The sequence below is a fragment of the Ascaphus truei genome, chromosome 16, assembly GCF_040206685.1.
Source record: "Ascaphus truei isolate aAscTru1 chromosome 16, aAscTru1.hap1, whole genome shotgun sequence".
Lineage (NCBI taxonomy): Eukaryota > Metazoa > Chordata > Amphibia > Anura > Ascaphidae > Ascaphus > Ascaphus truei.
The window spans coordinates 631,680-654,252 of NC_134498.1; the positions used below are offsets into that span (position 1 = coordinate 631,680).

A 22,573-nucleotide genomic window follows, 5' to 3' on the forward strand; every position below is an offset into this window, starting at 1 on the left:
GCCTGTTTGATGCAAGATAAGATCTTGTTTGCTTTTGCAGCTACTGAATGACTTTGGGCACTATTGCTAAGCCTGCTGTCTACAAGCACTCCTAAATCCTTCTCCATCAAGGATTCCCCCAATTTATCCCCATTTAATTTGTAAGTCGCCTTTCTATGCTTGCATCCCAAATGCATAACCTTACATTTATCTGTATTAAACCTCATCTGCCATTTACCTGCCCACGTTTCCAGTCTTTCCAAGTCCTTCTGAAGATAAATTACATCCTGCTCTGATTCTATTAACTTACACAATTTAGTATCATCAGCCAAGATGGAGACTTTGCTCTCAATGCCAACCTCAAGGTCATTAATAAATATGTTAGAAAAGCAGGGGTCCCAGTACCGATCCCTGAGGTACTCCACTCACGACTTTAGCCAAATCTGAAAAGTTCAATTTATGACAACCCTCTGTTGTCTGTCCTTTAACCAGTTTTCAATCCAGGTGCATATATTATTACCGAGTCCAATTTTCTTTATTTTGTACACCAACCTCTTGTGTGAAACCGTATCAAAAGCCTTTGCAAAATCTAAGTAGACCATATCAACTGCATTATCCTGGTCTAAATTCCTACTTATCTCCTCAAAGAAACAAATAAGGTTAGTTTGGCATGGTCTATCCTTCATAAATCCATGCTGACTATTACTAATAATTTTGTTTTCTATTAGGTATTCCTGAATATTATCCCGTATTAAACCTTCAAGTAGTTTCCCCACTATTGAAGTCAAGCTTACAGGTCTGTAATTTCCCGGTTGTGATCTAGCTTCCTTTTTAAATATAGGCACCACATCTGCTTTACGCCAATCTTGTGGTACTGAGCCTGTGGAAATTGAGTCCTTTAATATTAAATATAATGGTTTGGGTATTACTGAGCTTAACTCCTTGAAACTCTTGGATGTATGCCATCGGGGCCTGGTGCCTTATTTACTTTAATTTTTTCAAGTCGCTTATGAACTTCTTCCTCAGTTAACCAATTGTTCGTTAATATGGAGGTTGTGGCTTCCTTCTGCGGCACAACTATTGAACTTAATTCTTCCCTGGTAAACACAGAGGCAAAGAATTTGTTTAATACCTCTGTTTTTTCCCTATCTCCAATAATCTGCCTACCCATCTCACACTGAAAGGGTCCTATATTTTCTTTTCTCATTTTTTTGTTATTAAGGTACTTAAAAAAACTTTTTAGGGTTGACCTTACTTTCTATTGCAATCCCTTTTTCATTATCCATTTGTGCTAATTTGATTGCCCTTTTGCATTTTTTGTTATATTCCATATAATTCTGATACGATGTCTCTGTTCTTTCTGACTTATCTAAACGCCTTCCTCTTCTTGTCCATTTCCTCCCCTACCTGTTCATTTAGCCACACTGGTTTTGACTTATTTCTTTTATACTTTTACCCAAGGGTATATATACACTGATAAGTGTGCTTTTCTAACAATGTTTTAAAGACTGCTCATTTATCTTCTACATTTTTCCCTGTAAAAACATCATCCCAGTGTATTACTTGTAGATTAGACCTCAATTTATTAGAATCTGCCTTTGTAAAGTTTAAGGTCTTTGTTGAACCCAAGTAATCTGTTTTTTTGATAATTTATTTCAAATGAGACCATGTTATGATCACTGTTACCAAATGTTCCAGGACTTGAATATTTGTTTTTACTTCTACATTGTTTGATATGACCAAATCCAGAACAGCCCCTCTCCTGGTTGGTTCCTCAATAATTTGGGTCATATAATTGTCTTTAAGCACCCCCAAAAACCTGTTTCCTTTTGTTATAACGCTAATCTCATTGCCCCAGTCTATGTCTGGATAATTAAAATCCCCCATTATGCAAACATGACCCAGTTTTGATGCCTTCTTCATTTGCAAAATTATTTAACTTCCTCAATCTCACAGATATTTGGTGGTTTATAGCATATTCTCACAAACATTTTCTTTATACTTTTACCTCTACTGCTAATTTCTATCCACAAAGTCTCTACATTTTCATCATTCCCTTCATAGACATCATCCCTTATAATTGGTTTTAAATCCGGTTTAACATATAAACATACTCCACCTCCTCTTCTATTTGTTCGATCCTTCCAAAAAAGGGAATAACCCTCTCACTTAACTGTCCAGTCATGAGTTTCATCCCACCATGTTTCAGTAATGCCTATGATATCACACTGCTCCCTTGCAGCTATTAATTCAAGCTCCCCCATTTTATCTGTCAGGCTTCTTGCATTAGCAAGCATGCATTTAAGTTTTTTTTCAGTCTGTACTATTATCTTATCTGCTCCTTCCTTTCTGCGCCCACTTGTTTTAGTCTTTAGACGTTTTCTAGTATTATCTGTATTTACTATGGGTGTCTCACTGCTTGTCAAATTCACACTTGCCCCCATTCTACCTCCTTACCACCTTGTATCCTCCTCTATTCCATTTAGTTCATTACCTGTTTCATTCCCCTCCCCCCTCCATCCTAGTTTAAAATCTGCTCCAACCTTTTTAGCAATCTCCCCCCTAGCACAGAAGATCCCTCTTCATTGGGATGCAATCCGTCCCTAGAATATAGATGGAACTCTCAGAAAAGGAGTCCCAGTGCTCTAAAAACCCAAACCCCTCCATCCTGCACCACTTTCTTAGCCATGCATTAACCTCCCTGATCTCTGACTGTCTTCCTGCGGTAGCGCATGGCACAGGTACTATGTCAGAAAAAACTACCTTGGAGGTCCTTGCCTTAAGCTTTCATTAATGAAATACTCTAACCAATCCAAGACTGGGAACTTTACAACCAGCCAATCAGAGGGCTGCCCGTCTTCCAAAGCCGAGCAAGCCGTTCTTTTGAATACAACGAGGGCATGCGTGAGTTTGTCGCCCTAACCACTTGTTATTCCGCTGGGTTTGGTGCCGCCAAGTCTTGGAAGGCAAATGCTAGCCGCGATGGGCGGCATTGTTTCCCGGACGTGGGTACTCCACCTAACCATCCTGCCCATATGGCTTTAACACCTCTGACAGTATCTGAAAAAGATACTTAGCATCAATCTCAGTGCTGTAGCTCCTTCCCTTAAGGAAATCTAATTTTCTTTAGAAAAAGAAAATGCTTGGGCACACTCTTAGGGCTGTATCTCTTTCCTTTACTGAAACTCGGACATATGTTTCATAAAATCTCACGCAACTTAAAATATAGTTGGAGAAACGCCCAGAACCTCTATACTGATTCTGGGGTTCCTTGGCATATACTTGGGGCCCCTCAATAACTTAGGGAACCTTGACTGTACCCGGGATATACAAATCCCTATGCCCTCTTTTATCTCTCTGGTCTGTGCTGAAACCCGCAGGGAAACCTGGCGGTGAGTTGCGTAACTATTTTCAAGGGAGAACGTTGACCGGGGTGATGTGTTTATATGCTCGTAGGAACCAGTCTGCTAGGAGTAAAGTCCAGTGTTTCCGCTGCGGCAAGATGGGCCACCTCGCCCCATTCTGTCCAGTCAAAAAGAAGGTGACCACAAGGACTGGGAAATCCATGTTGTGCAGCACCTTGACAGCTGAAACCGCTCCTGTGTCAGAAGAGGCCGCGGCCCCAGCATCCACTGGAGCGCCGGCACGGCCCCAGGTGGGTGGCCGCATCGGACCCATGGCCATTGTGAAGGTTGTCATTGAAGGCATCTACGCGTCAGCATTACTGGACACTGGTTCGCAGGTAACCATTGTATATCGATCATTCTATGATCAACACCTTCACCAGTTGCCCCTGCTGTCCGCAGACGCTATGAGGTTGCGAGGGTTGACCCATGAAGACAACCCGATTGATGGAGTGGTACTGGTTCATCTGGATATTCCACAGCTGAATACCGGCAAGCATCACCCCATGGAGGTGGAAGCGTTGGTGTGCCCTGAACCACAAGAACACCCCAGTGCTCCTATAATCATGGGAACCAATACCGACATAGTACAGGCAGTGATCCATATGTACTTACAGGAGGCGGGCGAACTACCGTTAGTGGCGCTAGCAGCATATCCTGTGTTGCGGGAAGAATGTTGTAGGATTGCTGCCCAAGAAGAGCATGGAGTCCTTTACAATATTGATTATGGATTGACTAAGATTCCACCAGGGGGAGGAAAGATGATGACTTCTACCTGTTGCTATCTGGAAAGAAACAAAGCAGATAGGCTGTTCTCGCTGGAAACTACTGCGGAAGACGACCAACAGCGTGGATACAAACTGTTAGCCCAGGTGAGGGAATGGCCGGCTAAACTACAGAATAGAGTACAGGTGTACGTACAGAACATCTCTCCCTATCCCATGCCTATCGACTATGAGCAGCAGCTGGGAATAATATATCCAGTCACTCCTGTGGAGAAGATGGAAGTACAGTCGCAAGCCGCTGCTGTATCCCTAGCCGTCCCTCAACTTACGTTTGACTTTGGGGATTATCCTTGACGAAAGAGTGGAAAGAGAGGGTACAGGCCAAGTTTGAAGCAAGGCGAGGGGTATTCTCCACCAGTGATATGGATGTGGGATGTAGCCGCAGTGCTCAGCATACCATACGGCTTAGCGATACGACCCCCTTTCGACAAAGGTCCCGTCACATTGCTCCAAGGGATGTGGAAGATGTGAGGAAGCTACTACAAGAAATTGCATTGTTATAGGCAGCTGGCATTGTTATGGGATCTCGTAGCCCATACGCATAGCCTATCGTGGTGGTGCGAAAGAAGAACGGGTCAGTACGGCTATGTGTGAACTACATAACCTTGAATAATCGTACTGTACCAGATCAGTATACACTTCCTCGGATTGAAGATCTCTTAAATGCCCTGTCAGGGAAACAAGTGGTTTAATGAGTTGGATCTGAGGTCTGGGTACTACCAAGTGCCGATGAACTCCGACGATCAGGAGAAAACAGCTTTAGTTTGCCCGTTAGGATTTTACCAGTTCACGCGTATGCCTCAAGGGATATGCGGTGGCCCAGCCACTTTTCAGTGCCTAATGGAAAAGACAATTGGGGATATGAACCCCAGAGAATGCTTAGTGTATCTGGACAATATTATAGTGTTCGGGAAGACGCTGGAGTAGCATGAAGAAAGGATGATAAAAGTGCTGGATCGACTCAGCACCGAAGGACTCAAGCTGTCAATGGATAAGTGTCGGTTTTGCCGCACCTCGGTGACCTATGTGGGTCATTGTAAGTGGACGTGTGCAGAGGTGTGCAATGGAGACTTTTTTAAGGTGAAATTAAATAAGGCTTTTATTGCGCCTGTTTCTTTAACACAAGAAAATCATCCAAACGTATGCAAAATAAGGGGTCAAACAAAACTTCTGTTCCACTTGGGAGTATTTCTAGTGAAACCTATGCAATCCACAACTCCCTTTAGATTAGCATGTCTCCCAGCCCCAAACATATATCTTGATATGTGCAGATATACAAAAAGTCTTAGAAAGGAAAGTCTTATCTGTCTCTTGTAGGGAAAGGCTTCTTTGTTCTCCAGGTTTAGAAGTACTTTCCCCTGTGTCTTGCAGGCAGCGTGCAGTTTCTTCTGGCAGGCTCAAGACGTCTGTTCCTAAGGTCAGTCCCACAATTTGTGAGACTCAGGAAAAATCTCACTTCCTGTCTCAAAGGCAGGCTTTTATAAGAAACCTAATCAGCCAGGTGGTGTTGGTTAATTGACTACCAACAGTAAAACCACCACACTGCTGGATTAGAGGCACATTTCCTGGACAGGGATAAATCCCCTGTTACAGTCATATTGTCTCTGCAGAAGGAATATCTACGGACCCCGGGAAGAGAGAGGCAGTGGTGAACTGGCCGCGACCCAATAATGTCATGGAATTACGCTCCTTCCTGGGGTTTTGCGGGTACTACCGAAGGATAGTGGAAGGCTACTCATGCAAAGCGAAGATTCTTAACAACCTTCTCAAAATCTACCCTGAGGATACGGGTCGGAAAGCCGCTTCCGCTCAAGCACCCTTTGGGGACAAGTGGACTTCTGCGTGCGAACAGGCGTTTCTGGGGTTGAAGACAAATTTAACACAGGCTCCGGTGTTGGCCTATGCAGATTCTGATCGGCCATATATTCTACATGTTGATGCCAGCTTTAACAGTTTAGGAGCTGTGCTGCACCAGAAGTATGATACGGACTTAGGCCCGTGGCCTATGTTAGTCGGAGTTTAACGCCCAGCGAACAGAACTATCCTGTACACAAACTGGAGTTTCTAGCTCTCAAATGGGCTATTGTGGACAAGCTGCATGACTACTTGTATGGAGTCACATTTGAAGTTAGAACGGATAAGAACCCGTTGATATACATCAATACCTCTGCTAAGTTGGATGTGACAGGCCACCGCTTGCTAGCAGCGCTTCAAAATGATCAATTTACACTTAAGTACAAACCTGGCCCTATGAACATTGGCGCTGATGCCCTATCTCGATGACCGGGACTAAATCCTACTCCTGATGAGAGTGTTTGGGAAGAGATTCCGGGACCAGGAGTAAGGGCCTTGTGCTCCGTAGCAGCGGTGGTGCAAGACAGAGTGGCCTTCTCGGAATTGAGGATAGTGGATTCCTTAGGGTGTCAAGCAAAGGCTATCCCAGGAGCGTACCATCATCCGGAAGGCATGAACATCACCCAAGATAAAATTATTGCCTGGAAGGATCTGGTACAATATCAAATTCACGACCCAGTGGCCGGAATAGTTCGTCAAGCTCTTCAACAAGAAAATCCTTCGGTGATTTAAACTGGCCCCTAAAGAAATGGTGGCCCTGTTAATGAAAGAAATGAACAAGTTCGAGCTGGATAACTGTCTATTGTATAGGGTAGTGCCATATCACAACCATCCAGATAGACGACAGTTGTTCCCACCCAAGATCCTGTAGCCTATGGTTCTCTGAGCATTACATGATGACCATGGTCATCTTGATGTTGACAAAACATTTGTTTTACTTCGTGGCCGCTTCTTTTGGCCCAAAAGGAGAGAGTCTGTGGAGCTACACTGTAGGCAGTGTTCCGGCTCTATACAACGAAAGACGCTACCAACCTGGGCTGCACCCATGGCCCATCTGAAGAGTTCAGGACCCATGGACCTGGTGTGTATGGACTTTCTTTGCATCGAACCTGACACTTGAGGTATCAGAAATGTACTGGTGATCACAAATCACTACACCAGATATGCCCAAGCATTCCCTACCAAAGACCAACGGGCTGTGACTGTAGCTAAAGTCTTATGGGAGAAGTACTTCCTTCATTATGGACTGCCAAATCGATTGCATTCAGATCAAGGCCGGGACTTTGAAAGTAATCTTATACGAGAATTGCTTAAGTTGCTGAGTATCACCAAGTCCTGGACGACACCTTATCACCCAGAAGGAGACGCTATGCCTGAACGGTTCAACCGAATGCTGCTCGACATGCTGGGTACCCTGAAAGGCTCACAAAAGACTGAATGGAGTAAGCATGTAGAGACCTTGGTGCATGCTTATAATTGTACTCGCCATGAGTCCACTGGGTATACGCATTATTTCCTGATGTTTGGACGAGAAGCTCGGCTACCAGTGGATGTACGTTTGCGGATATCTACCGATGGGGTATCCAACAGGACGCATTTCAAGTATGTGCAAAGGCTACAAGACAGTTTGCAACAGGCATATAAATTGGCAGAGAAAGCTTCGGCTCAGTTAAATGAGAGTAATAAGAGACGCTACGATAATAAAGTGAGGCATAAGGAAATTCGTCCAGGGGATGCTGTCCTTCGCAATCTGGGCGTCCCGGAAAGCATATACTGGCCGACCGTTGGAGAGATGGTGAATATGAGGTGGAGTCGCAGATGTCTGGCCTCCCGGTGTACCGTATAAAAGACTCAGAAGGCCGGGTAAAGGTATGGCATAGGAACCATCTACTCCCTATACCTCAAATAGGAGATGAAGATCTGGAAATAATAGCTGTTTCTCTAGATGGGGAGCCAAACTCAACAGAGGTTGATCCAGAGACTGTAAATAATACCACCTCTGAGGACTCTATGGAAGGAACCTCTCAAATTGGCCTTCCGACCACTGGGGCATCTCCCGAAGGAGCTACGGGTAAAGGGCCCCATGGTCAAACACCAGATGAGGTGACTCCAGTGAGTCAGCCTTTAGATCCACAGAGCCCATGCTTTGTGCCTCAAAGAGACTGTGTAGAAACATTGAGCTCCTCAAGGGAAGAGACTGACTTACAAAGTGAGATTACAGTAGTTACTCTCCAGAGGGAGTGACTGAAGAGCAGCTGCGTAGAAGCCAAATAGTTGGTCAACCTCCCATGAGAATGACTTATGATCAATTCGGGGCACCCCATTATAAGGCTCAGCAGTGGGCTCGCAGTAGAGTGAGATCTGTGATTGGAATGTTCAATGAAATGTATAATCTCATGTAGAGTATACAGTGATAAGTTGTATTTCTATATATGGATTTTTATTGTGTAAATATGTGTGATATTCGTTTACGTTCCCAAGCGGGGCCATTGGATTCCACCAGGGGGAGAGTGTAGTGGTGTTCCCCTGGCCCCCTTTGTACCTCCGCTTCAGGGGCGATCACGGGCACTGTCAGGGGTGAGCGGCAGACCCGCCGGCACTTTAGGAAGGTGGGGGCTGAGCAGGGAGCGTCCCGGAGGTTCTGCGGCGGCCCGATAGCACAGGGTGCCGCCATGTTGTGTCTGGCACATGCGCAGTACCTATGCACGATGGGAGGACTGAGGAAGTTCGCGCATGCGCAGTGAATAGCGCGCGAAGACTGGCAAATAGGAGAAAGGCTCTGAGCTGGGACTAAAATTCCCATGAGCCTCAGTAGGGGCATGTGATGCCAGGGAGCGAATAGGAGAGGAGGATTTGCTGGCAGGCAGGAAAGGGAAGCGTGGGGAAGAGACCACGCTAGCAGAGGGTCCTGGAGGAGCAAGGGAAGAGGAGGTGTGTGTTGCAGGGAGTCAGTGACCCACTGCATAGGCCAGAGATTCCCCTTCGGCCCTAGTGCAGACCCTGAGTCACCACCAGCTTGTGGTGCTGCAGGGAACAGCCATAGATAGGGACAGCATACCCTTTACTGAAGTAGCAGACAGGGACACAGTATTCTTCCTGCGCTGCTGTGCTGCCAGTGGCTTGGGATCAAGCTGCTGGAGTCAAGCAACTACTCGTGAGAGACAACGCTGGATCGGCGGATCCTTTGCGAAGTACTGTTACCGGCTGCTGGAGCGGTCGAAGTTAGTATATAAGTGCACCAACACCGGTACCTGCAGGCGCTGATCCCACCATGGGGAGGGTTCTTTGCGGACACTGAGGGTTAAGTGACCAAGGGACTGGTCCAGTACATTGGACACGGTGTGGGCGCACACGGTGGTGGGTAAAGGACATTATTCCAAGGTGGAGTGTGGCAAGGCCATTGATATCTAATTATTGCATTGCTATATATATATGTATGCACTGTGGTTATATGGGTGATACTGTATGTGTATGTTCATGCTCTGCATTCAATTAATAGTAAAAGGTTACAACGTGGATTATTATCATTATTCTTGTCCAGGGGAATCTTACTTATTGGGGATCCTGGGCAAGTGGATCCGCTGCCAAGTACATATTGTTACCCCAGGCTCCCAGTTAGCGGAGGCCCAGATCTCGCTGAGCCAGCAGGTATATAAAGCATTAGTAGTCTCTCTATATCAGCAGGAAAGAGGGCTACATACAAAAACAATGGTCTTTGTATATCTCATTAGCAAAGGTTAAGTTATTAGATTCAAATAACATGACTCATGTTAAGTGTCTCTAAGAGGTCTTAAAGTACAGAGTCTGAAATATTGGGTTTGCTGGAGAATAGAAATTATATTTAAATTACTTATATTAACATATATTCCAGGTATCTCAGGTATGCTCCTTTTATGCACAGATATTTCTTCATCTACTATATATTTCAGAAAGCACTGTATGTCTGCGTCCCAAGGGCCAATCGCATAGCACCTTGGGCCTGTCACTCCGGCTCAGGCCATGCCCGCCCCCGCACACCTCTCATTGGCCTGCGTCCAACACCAATGCCACACTGTCCCACACCTCACTGACTCATTGGCCTGCGTCCAATGCCCGCCCCCGCACACCTCTCATTGGCCTGCGTCCAACACCAATGCCACACTGTCCCACCCCTCACTGAGCTAATACTTCCACACTGTCCCACCCCTCACTGAGCTTTGGGAACGCTTTGCATTTGCAGCACCTACTCCTCTAATCCTCAACCTTCACTGCTCTGGGGCCACGCTTCACAGCTATCAAAACCCTCACTGTCTGCTACCACAGACTGCCCAATCAGGTACAGAATCAGCTACACACAACACCTCCACACAACGCACGATAACACCAAGCACTGCACACACACACATTCACACAACACCAAACACTGCAGACACTGCACACACACACATTCACACAACATTCACACAACACCAAACACTGCAGACTGTCTCTTCAAAACACCACCCTCGCCCCCCCCCCCCCCCGGTCCACGCCACAGATCTCCCTCCGCAACCGCACACCCTCTACATGCCGCGGCCTACAGTCAAACACCATCGTCACCGATCGCCCTCCCGCTACCTCACACACTGTACGGCCCGCGGACCGACCAGCACGCCACAGATCTCCCTCCCGCTACCGCACACCCTCTACATCCCGCGGACTGGGACGCACGCCACAGATCTCCCTCCCGCTACCGCGCCCCTCCCATCTCCCGCTAAACAACATCGCCACCGGCTACCTACTCACTTCGGCAGCGGCCCGCACGGAGCTCTTCCGAATGCCAGCGCACGACACACATCTCCCTCCCGCTACCGCACAACCTCTACGACCCGCTGACCGGGACACACGCCAGATCTCCCTCCGCAACCGCAGACCCTCTACAGGCCGCGGCCTACGTGTGGGGGGGGGCAGTGTGTGTGTGGGGGGGGGACAGTGTGTGTGTGGGGGAGGGGGGGACAGTGTGTGTGTGGGGGAGGGGGGACCGTCTGTGTGTGTGGGGGAGGGGGGCAGTGTGTGTGGGGGAGGGGGAGGACAGTGTGTGTGGGGGGGGCAGTGTGTGTGTGGGGGAGGGGGGACAGTCTGTGTGTGTGGAGGAGGACAGTGTGTGTGTGGGGGAGGGGGGGGACAGTCTGTGTGTGTGGGGGAGGGGGACAGTGTGTGTGGGGGAGGGGGGGACAGTGTGTGTGTGTGTGTGTGTGTGTGTGTGTGTGTGTGTGTGTGTGTGTGTGTGTGTGTGTGTGTGTGTGTGTGTGTGTGTGTGTGTGTGTGTGAGGGGGGGGCAGTGTGTGGGGGAGGGGGGACAGTGTGTGTGGGGGGGGAGACAGTGTGTGTGGGGGGGGGGGACAGTATGTGTGGGGGGGGGGTACAGTGTGTGTGGGGGGAGGGAACAGTGTGACTCCCGGGTAACGCCGGGTCTCTCAGCTAGTGTGTTATATAAAGATGTGTTTGGGATGGTATCTACTATATATTTCTGAAAGCACTGTACAGTATGTCTGCATGGCCTGTATCCCTCAGGCCAATAAGATTGCTCCCTTGGCCCGCCCACCCCCGCACACCTCTCATTGGACTGAGGCGGAGTGACGGGCCACACACACACACACACACACACACACACACACACACACACACACACACACACACACACACACACACACACACACACACACACACACACACACACACACACACACACACACACACACACACACACACACCCCACACCACCCTCAACCCCCCCCACACCACCCCCAACCCCCCCCCCCCTGGCGCCGCTACAGTCAGCGGGGGAGCGGAGCAAGCGCCCGGGACACAACGGGGGACTCTCACCTCACCACCCATAGGCCACTCCCTCACCCGGCTCTTTCCCTCACCCCCCACCCGCTCACACACCCCCCCGCGCCCCCACACACAGACCGCATGCCTCATTGGTCACACTCAGCAACGCTGCCCGCTCCTCGGTGCCGCCGCCGCCTCACCTCTCCTCACATCCCCCCACCCACAGCAAACCCCAGCCTGTGCACCGTGGGGCCAGCGGCGCACGCCCCTCTGCGCCACAGCCTCACCTCAAACGCCCCCCCTCCTCCACCTCAACTCTCGACACATCGAATCCCACCGAGTAACCGACGCCGACACACTGACCGATGCCTCTCACACGTTGCCAGGTACCGCATCATCCCCCCTCTCCTCCTCCACTCCCCCCCCACGGCCGGGCTGGGAAGACGTAACCGACACCACCGCCCCACACAAATTGACAGGTACCTCATCAAACCCCCCCACCCCCGCGGCCGGGAAGACGGGTAGCGCCAGCAGCTGTCACCACAATCACCACCCCCACCCGCAGCGGCGCCAGCAGGTATCAACCCCCCCGGCCGGACCAGCGGCCAGGCCGGGAAGCCAGGAGCGCGAGCAGCTATCAACAACCACCCCCCACCCCCCTTCGCGACAGGGCAGAGGAAAAAGCAGAGGGGGGAGGGGGAAAGGGACACACACACCACAACACATGAAGCTGTAAAGGAGGGGGGAACAGAGCTGGAAAGGGGTCGGGGGACTGGACTGGTAAATGGGGGGGGAGGGAGGGACCGGACCTGTAAAAGGGGGGAGATGGATTGATGGGAACGGGGGACAAACAGAGAGGGGGGAGACAGGAGAAGAGAGAGAGAGGGGGGGAAGAGAGAGAGAGAGGGGGGGGGAAGAGAGAGAGAGAGGGGGGGAAGAGAGAGAGAGAGGGGAGAAGAGAGAGAGAGAGAGGGGGAGACAGGGGAAGAGAGAGAGACAGGGAAAGAGAGAGAGAGGAGAGCAGGAACATTACATCCCGGGCAATGCCGGGTCTCTCAGCTAGTTCTGTATATAGCACCTGGAATTCTAGCAAAAAATGGTCTCTGTCTCCAGGCTTCCTTTATGGTATTCTTCCTTGTTGCTTTCAGGAGGTGGCACTGAGGCGGAAAGGCAGAGCGTCCTAAAGCAAATGAAGGTCCGAACTACACTGAAGAAAGACATGAGTTGGATAAATCACAATTCAGATGATGAGAAGGACGAGTGCCCCAGTCCACTGTAAGTAGTACTCAAAATCTCTGTGGTGTACAGAAAAAAGAATTGGGTAATATTTAGGTTGCTAGTCGTGTATAACAACGAATTAAGGCAAACTAAGGGGTTCATGCAGTAAGCAGCGGAAAGGCAATTCTCGCCACTTTCCCGCCAAAAAAGCCTAACCCTATTCAGTAAGGGGCGAGAAAGTGGCGAGATTAAAAAAAAACGCCAGTTTTGCTGGCGGTTTTTTTTTTCCGCCGGTGGCGGGGCGAGAAGGCACTTTCCGTCAAAAAATCCAACTTTTTCTGCCACGCTGTATTCTAGTAGAGGCGATTAGCTAAGCGGAGCTATTCGCCTCTCTAGAATGGCGTTTTGCTGGCGGATCAGCCACGCCAGAAAAAGATGACTAGTTGCTGCTGAGAGGCAGCGGATGAGTGGCGGATCGGCACTTAGAAAAAATTCAGGCCTTTTTCCTGGCTGGGATTGATGCCGAGGGTCTCCGGAGCTGATACCATTAATACTAGCACCGGAGTCCCCCGGCATGCATCCGAGGCAGGAAAAATGCATTTAAAGCCCACTTCATTACCTTAGCGGCTAACCGCTAAGGTAATGAAGGGGTTAAACAGCCGTGCCAGGTTTATTGTGGGTAGCGGGGGTGGGTGAAGGGGGTATTTGGCCCTTGTTGTTTGTTTAGGGCTTGCGGGGGGGTTTCGGGTGCACTTAACCCCTTCACGGCCGTAACGGTAAATACCGCTACGGTCATGAAGGGGTTAAGGCCTCCCGCTACCCACCCGCAAGCCCTAAACAAACCACCGTTGGGGCTAATACCCCCTTCACCCACCCCCACTACCCACAATGAAAAAAAAAATACACACAACAGCCCCACACTAACTAAATAAATATATAAATAAATATATAAATAAATATATATATATATATATTACCCCAACAACACCTATACCCCCCTAACATACAAAACAGTAATGGGCACAATGACTATTATCCACAAATGGATAATAGTGCAGTTGTCCATTTAAAATACATACAGAACAATATAGACATTAAATACATATAGCACTCACCCATGTGCGGCTGGCACGATGAAGGCCATCCTCATCTTCATCCTGCCCATGCCCCATCCGCTTCTGCAAAACAGACACAAGAATAAAAACATCCACTGTAATGTCCCCTAACCCCTTAATCACCATAGCGGTTATTAACCGCTACAGTCATTAAGGGGTTAACCCACCATCACCCACATACCCTCCCCCACTAACCCCCCCAGCGAATAACCCCTCCCCCCAACACATACAGTACAATAATGTGCCAAATAACTAATATCCACATAGGGATAATACATTATTTGGCCATTATTAAACACATTAAATACCGTAGTAAAATAAAGAAAATTCTACTAACCTCATCAATAAGAAGGCTCCGTCGCCAGCATCATCCTTGGGGTCCGTTGTCAAAATAATAAATATCCAATACATATCAATGACATTAACATACCAATGAACCCCTTAATTACCTTATCGGGTACTAACCTCAAAGGTAATTAAGGGGTGAAGCCATCCTGCAATGGCAACACCACGTATGCATAACATCCTCAATGAATTAAAAAGCAATTTCCTAAACAAATCTCATGTAATCATTCAATCAGAAGCCTCAAATGCCACTTAAAACATTGCATTTACAGTGTATACATGTAGCATAACATGTAAACTACATGTACACGCTGCAAATCAATGTTAACAATACAATAATCCAACTAAAATAGCCTGACATCACAAGAAGTATATTATTTAATCCAATAAAGTCACCATCAATGAATTAACAGACATGAATTACATCCCTAAACAATTAACATACCATCCATACCAATTACACAATTAACTACAGCTATCGTTACAGAGAACAAGTTCAAAACATACCAAAAAGTACACCAAAAATAACTATATACTAAAGCAACTCTCAACAGGACCTACAGTACAGCATAGAAGCCCAAAAATTACATCTCTCTCTTACTAAAATACATTTAACACACATCTAAGCATAGCAGCATAGCCAAAATCATTTACAATAGGGCAAATCAAGCTTTTACAACACTATCATTTCTTACCCTGTATGTATATATCTCTCTAGACATATATACATACATACATGCAGTGGCAAGAAATGATATGCATAAAAAAAACCACATGTTAAAAAAGCTTTGAAAAAAATTAACAAGTTAAATAAAATACATTTCTTTAGTTAACTTACCATTACTTGGCCCCACCGACTCCCGTTGAACACCTTACTCACGAACCAATCCACGATCAGGAACCCATAAAAAAAAAACCATAAAATAATAAACTTTAAAATAATAAAACATGACAGTCCAGGGGTCTTCTAGTTGTAATCCATCTTCATCTGTATTCTTCTACCTTCTTCCGGGGTCTTCTCCCTGTCTGCGGCCACGCTCTGGTCTTCTTTCTTCTCCGGAGGTCCTTCCTCCTCGGCGTCTTGCTTCAAAATGAGACGACATAGGCTTTTAAAGGCCTATAACGTCACATTTTCGTCAACCATGTGTTTTGGCTGATGTAAAAAAAATTGATGACGTCACTTAAAGGGAATGAAAGCACAGCCAATCAGAATGGCTTTGCTTCAATTGTCTTTAAGATGACGTCATGAAAAGACACATGGCCGTCCACACATGGTACGGTAGCCAATCAGAGCGTGGGAACTCCATCCCTACTCTGATTGGCTCTAGTACCATGTGACAGAGGCTTGGGGGAGAAAGGCTGTGACGTCAATGAAAACCTGTCTCATGGTACTAGAGCCAATCAGAGTAGGGATGGAGTTCCCACGCTCTGATTGGCTACCGTACCATGTGTGGACGGCCATGTGTCTTTTCATGACGTCATCTTAAAGGCAATTGAAGCAAAGCCATTCTGATTGGCTGTGCTTTCATTCCCTTTAAGTGACGTCATCAATTTTTTTTTACATCGGCCAAAACACATGGTTTTCACGGCCCAATCAGGGCCGTGGGAACCATATGACGAAAATGTGACGTCATAGGCCTTTAAAAGCCTATGTCGTCTCATTTTGAAGCAAGACGCCGAGGTGGAAGGACCTCCGGAGAAGAAAGAAGACCAGGGCGTGGCCGCAGACGGGGAGAAGACCCCGGAAGAAGGTAGAAGAATACAGATGAAGGTGGATTACAACTAGAAGACCCCTGGATTGTCGTGTTTTATTATTTTAAAGTTTATTATTTTATGGTCTTTTATTTTATGGGTTCCTGATCGTGGATTGGTTCGTGAGTAAGGTGTTCAACGGGAGTCGGTGGGGCCAAGTAATGGTAAGTTAACTAAAGAAATGTATTTTATTTAACTTGTTAATTTTTTTCAAAGCTTTTTTAACATGTGTTTTTTTTTTATGCATATCATTTCTTGCCACTGTATGTATGTATGTATATATGTCTAGAGAGATATATACATACAGGGTAAGAAATGATAGTGTTGTAAAAGCTTGATTTGCCCTATTGTAAATGATTTTGGCTATGCTGCTATGCTTAGATGTGTGTTAAATGTATTTTAGTATGAGAGAGATGTAATTTTTGGGCTTCTATGCTGTACTATAGGTCCTGTTGAGGGTTGCTTTAGTATATAGTTATTTTTGGTGTACTTTTTGGTATGTTTTGAACTTGTTCTCTGTAACGATAGCTGTAGTTAATTGTGTAATTGGTATGGATGGTATGTTAATTGTTTAGGGATGTAATTCATGTCTGTTAATTCATTGATGGTGACTTTATTGGATTAAATAATATACTTCTTGTGATGTCAGGCTATTTTAGTTGGATTATTGTATTGTTAACATTGATTTGCAGCGTGGACATGTAGCTTACATGCTATGCTACACTGGCGACACACTTTATTCGAGCTTGGCTAGTCCCACGAATTCGGGTATACCCGGGTGTATTGAGGTTTGTGACTGTTTTCTGCCCGAGTGCATTGAGTTATTTTCCAAGCAGGGATTGAAGCATTTTATTCCCGCTGGCTGCAATACTGCACAGTATATATATATATACTGCATTACAATTCATGAATTTATGCCATCTGGTAGACACGCGAAGCATTGCAGCCTATTAAATCCTAATCATTATCATTTAACAGATAAGCCGCCCATCAGCCAGGCATGAACCCAGGCTGGGAAGGCAAATGCAACGGGGCTTGTCAGAGGTGAGGAGTGGCGCATTCCAGGTATCTGCCAGGTACATACCGGGTATTTGCTCGAATAAAGTGTGTCGGTGCAGTACATGTATACACTGTAAATGCAATGTTTTAAGTGCATTTGAGGCTTCTGATTGAATGATTACACGAGATTTGTTTAGGAAATTGCTTTTTAATTCATTGAGGATGTTATGCATACGTGGTGTTGCCATTGCAGGATGGCTTCACCCCTTAATTACCTTTGAGGTTAGTACCCGATAAGGTAATTAAGGGGGTCATTGGTATGTTAATGTCATTGATATGTATTGGATATTTATTATTTTGGCAACGGACCCCAAGGATGATGCTGGCGACGGAGCCTTCTTATTGATGAGGTTAGTAGAATTTTCTTTATTTTACTACGGTATTTAATGTGTTTAATAATGGCCAAATAATGTATTATCCCTATGTGGATATTAGTTATTTGGCACATTATTGTACTGTATGTGTTGGGGGGAGGGGGTATTGGCTGGGGGGGTTAGTGGGGGAGGGTATGTGGGTGATGGTGGGTTAACCCCTTAATGACTGTAGCGGTTAATAACCGCTATGGTGATTAAGGGGTAAGGGGACATTACAGTGGATGTTTTTATTCTTGTGTCTGTTTTGCAGAAGCGGATGGGGCATGGGCAGGATGAAGATGAGGATGGCCTTCATCGTGGCAGCTGCACATGGGTGAGTGCTATATGTATTTAATGTCTTTATTGTTCTGTATGTATTTTAAATGGACAACTGCACTATTATCCATTTGTGGATAATAGTAATGTTGCCCATTACTGTATTGTATGTTGGGTATTTCTGCTATGTTTATTGGGGGCATTTGTCCCCAATAAACATGCTACTATGCGTTAACCCCTTTATTGCCTTAGCGGCTATCCGCTATGGTAATGAAGCAGCAGTAATGTATTTTAATAATATTGTGCGGGAGCAGGGGGCCCCCTGAGCTGAACCGCATTTATTTGTGGCTCAGAGACCCCCTGCTTCCCGAGTTACAGGCCTCGGTTTGGGGCATCGGTTACAGTGTGGACGCCATGTTTATTGCGGGCACGTAGCGTATGGGACGCAATAAAGATGGCGGCGACACTGCCCAGCCGATCACACATTCCGGGGCCTGTAACTCGGGAAGCAGGGGGTTCCTGGTCCACAAAGTGATGCGGTTCAGCTCGGGGGACCCCCTGCTCACTGTACAGTATTATTAAATAAATATTAATGCTGCTTCGCTACCATAGCAGATACCCTGTAAGGTAAGGAACGAGTCTTTATTGATGTATGTGTTTTATTCATAGTGTAGATGTGCAGAGGGTCTCTGGAGCAGAAACGTTTTGGTTTTAGGTCCGGGGACCCCCTGCTCCCCGAGATACAGCCCCTTTTATGGGGTGCCGGTATCCCTCTGCTTGGTTTACAGGTCGCGGTCACGTGATCGGGATCTTTAAACGCTGAGGGATACTGGCACCTCATAAAGGGGTCTGTATCTCGGGAAGCAGGGGGTCCCCGGTCCTGAAACCAATGCGGTTCAGCTCCGGAGACCCCCTGCACATGTACACTATGAAGAAAAATGGTTTTAAAAATAATTTTTAATGTGCTGATGTTTGCGCCGAGAGAACAGCGGATCTCTCTCTGCTGCAAACACAACTCGCCAGGGGACGGCTTCTCGGCAGTTTCTCGCCCAGCAGCCGTCTCGCCACAGGTTACTCGCCATTTCATCAAATGGTGGTGGCGCATTCATTCGCCCCTTACAGCATACAGCCAGTTTAACATGGCGAATTGCTAAACTGGCTAATGCTTTTTTTCGCTGCTTACTGCATGAACCCCTAAGTCACAATAATTATTTACTCTCATTTCTGGGTCTTCCAACAAGACTTAATAATAAAATGGCTATTTTTTCACATTGCTCTATATTTAGCTAACTATCCTTTTATTATATTTGAATATGTTGCCACCATCATAAATCAAAGTGAGTGTGGTAGAATGTATGGTGTTGCACTGAAGTACAAAATGTGATTTTGCTAAGATAGGATCAGATCCTCATCATTCTGCATTGACAATCGAAAATATACAAACTCCCAAATTAGCTTTTTAATTGTTACAATTATTTTACACAGGACTTTGTGTAATAAAGTGTAATAAATACAGTGGCATGGTTTCTTCTCTTCAGTGAAGAAAAGGGTTTCCCATATGCTTTGTATTGACAATATTTATCAATATCAAGTGTAGGGTGGTATAATCAGCAGGATTTTACATAGTTACATAGTAGATGATGAGGCTGGAAAAAGACATACAGGTGGACCGACGAGTATTCGAAAACTTGCCTTAAACTTGCCTTGAAAAATCTGGGGCTATCACCAACAAGATCCAGGTACATGCTGCAAACATTTCAGTGACATTTCTGCAGAGACTAATGGCCCATCGGATTAAAACAGCAGGGGTCCCTGGCAGTCCCATTCAGTTTGATAATAGACCCTTCACATAGGTGGTGAGGGACAAGGAACACAGGGACAGGAAGTGGGAGACAAAACACAAGATATAAGGGGCAGGGTACAAATACGATGGGGGAGGGTAATCAGGGGAGCAACGTCAAACCGTCAGCTTCTCTGCAGTAATAAGTCCTCTCTCTCCTGTGGAATGGGGCTGCTGGAGAGAGAGAGGACTTACTACTGCAGAGAAGCTGACGGTTTGATTCTTTACCTAAATAGCGTTTACACTCCTATTGACTCTGGACTCAAAAGCTTATACTTGACTTTGATTGTACATATTGTTTGATTACTGGGTGCTGCTCTGGTGGTTGGGGATACAGGGTCAGGAGAAGTACCTCGTGGTCCATATAGACCTGAGGGAATGGGCCTGAGGAAGGGGTTTCTCCCCAAAACGTTGCCTCCCTGATTACCCTCCCCCCATCGTATTTGTACCCTGCCCCCTATATCTTGTTTTTTGTCTCCCCCACTCCCTGTCCCTGTCCCTGTGTTCCTTTCCCCCACCACCTCTGTGAAGTGTCTATTATCTTTTACCTGCTTGTGTTACATCACTCCAAATTTATTTTGTATTATCTTGTGCTTGCATTAAATCATTAACTTTTTAGCTTATACCCTGTTTTGAGCATTTTTCCCATAGTCAGTGAGTGCTGGAACTCTAGTTGATATTTTGATATTTATTTTGGGGGGAATTTTGGTCCCCCTCTGTTCAATTTTTTACAACTCTCTGTTGTCTATCCTTCAAAAAGTTTTCAATCCTGGTGCATATATTTTTACTGAGTCCAATTTGCTTTATTTTGTACAACTTCTTTTGTGGAACCATATCAAAAGCCTTTGCAAAATCTAAGTAGACCACATCAACTGCATTTCCCTGATCTAAATTCCTACTTACCTCCTCAAAGAAACAAATAAGGTTAGTTTGGCATGATCTATCCTTCATAAATCCATGCTGACTATTACTAATAATTTTGTTTTCCATTAGGTATTCCGGAATATTATCCGGTATTATCAAGTAGTTTCCCCACTATTGAAGTCAGGCTTACAGGTATGTAATTCCCTGATTGGGATCTAGCTCCCTTATTTAATATACTGCTGCGGCACAGTTTATTCGAGCATTTGCCCGTTCTGTGCCGCAGCAGTAGCCTGGCGCGCCCGAGAGTGACGGGCGCGCGCCGAAGCAGCGGAAGAGCGCCCTCCGATCGGGGCGCTCTCCCTACCGCTGCCGGGTCCGCCGGGTCCCCCGGAACCCCCTGCCGCTGTCCCGCGATCGCGGGACACCAGGGCTCCCTCGGGGAGCCCCTGGACGCGCGTGCAGGGGGCGCACGCTCCCGAAGACGCGTGACCGCGCGTCTATGACGCGCGGCACGCCGAGGGGCGGCCACTAGCAAGCCGGGAAATCTCCCGGCTTGCGGATCTGGCCGCAGTGTAATAAACTGTGTCGCCAGTGTAGGCACCACATCTGTTTTACGCCAATCTCTGGTACTAAGCTTGTGGAAATGGAGTCCCTGAATATTAAATGTAATGGTTTGGCTATTACTGAACTCAACTCCTTGAGAACTCTTGGATGTATGCCATCGGGGCCAGGTGCCTTATTTACTTGCATTTTTTCAAGCCGTCTGTGAACTTCTTCCTCAGTTAACCAATTGCTCATTAATATGGAAGTTGTGGCTTCCCCCTGCGGCACTACAATTGAAGTTGATTCTTCCCTGGTAAACACAGAGGCAAAGAATACAGTACCTCATCTTTTCCCTTATCTCCAATAATCTGCGTGCCCATCTCACACTGAAAGGGTCCTATATTTTCTTTTCTCATTTTTTTTTGTTATTAAGGAACTTAAAGAACTTTTTAGGGTTGATCTTACTTTCTATTGCAGTCCTTTTTTTGCTAATTTGATTCCCCTTTTGCAATTTTTGTTACATTCCTTATAATTCTGATACGATGCCTCCATCCCTTCTTACTTAAAGAATCTAAACTCCTGCCTCTTCTTTTCCATTTCCTCCCCTACCTGTTATTTAGCCACATTAGTTTTGACTTATTTCCTTTATACTTATTACCCAGGAGTATAAACTAATGAGTGTGCTTTTCTAATAATGTTTTAAAGACTGGCCATTTAAGCTCAGTAAAAGCCAAACCATTATATTTAATATTCAAGGACTCCATTTCCACAGGCTAAGTACCACAAGATTGGCGTAAAGCAGATGTGGTGCCTATATTTAAAAAGGGAGCTATATCACAACCGGGGAATTATAGACCTGTAAGCCTGACTTCAATAGTGGGGAAACTACTTGGAGGTTTAATACGGGATAATATTCAGGAATACCTAATACTAATGGAAAACAAAATTATTAGTAATAGTCAGCATGGATTTATGAAGGATAGATCATGCCAAACTAACCTTATTTGTTTCTTTGAGGTGGTAAGTAGGAATTTAGACAAGGGTAATGCAGTTGATGTGGTCTACTTAGATTTTTGCAAAGGCTTTGATACGGTTTCACACGAGCTTGGTGTACAAAATAAAGAAAATTGGACTCAGTAATAATATATTCACCTGGATTGAAAACTGGTTAAAGGACAGACAACAGAGGGTTGTCATAAATGGAACTTTTTCAGGTTGGGCTAAAGTCGAGAGTGGAGTACCTCAGGGATCGATACTGGGACCCCTGCTTTTTAACTTGTTTATTAAAGACCTTGAGGTTGGCATCGAGAGCAAAGTCTCCATCTTTGCTGATGATACTAAATTGTGTAAGGTAATAGAATCAGAGCAGGATGTAATTTCTCTTCAGAAGGAT

General features: G+C 46.1%; 1 protein-coding gene across 13 annotated transcripts in view; it reads left to right on the plus strand.

Annotated features, from left to right (window-relative positions):
* ZNF185 (zinc finger protein 185 with LIM domain) overlaps nt 1–22,573 on the plus strand; it is a 396,414-nt gene that overhangs the window by 90,512 nt on the left and 283,329 nt on the right. For 9 of the 13 annotated variants that reach the window (XM_075572684.1, XM_075572683.1, XM_075572693.1 and 6 more), the window contains exons 3-4: nt 12,964–13,090; nt 17,929–17,991. The exons of 2 other annotated variants lie outside the window; for them this stretch is intronic. In XM_075572684.1, coding sequence (XP_075428799.1) covers nt 12,964–13,090; nt 17,929–17,991 — 190 coding nt within the window. The remainder of the gene's footprint in view (nt 1–12,963; nt 13,091–17,928; nt 17,992–22,573) is intronic. 2 more of the 13 variants (XM_075572692.1, XM_075572695.1) reach the window with 1 other exon arrangement.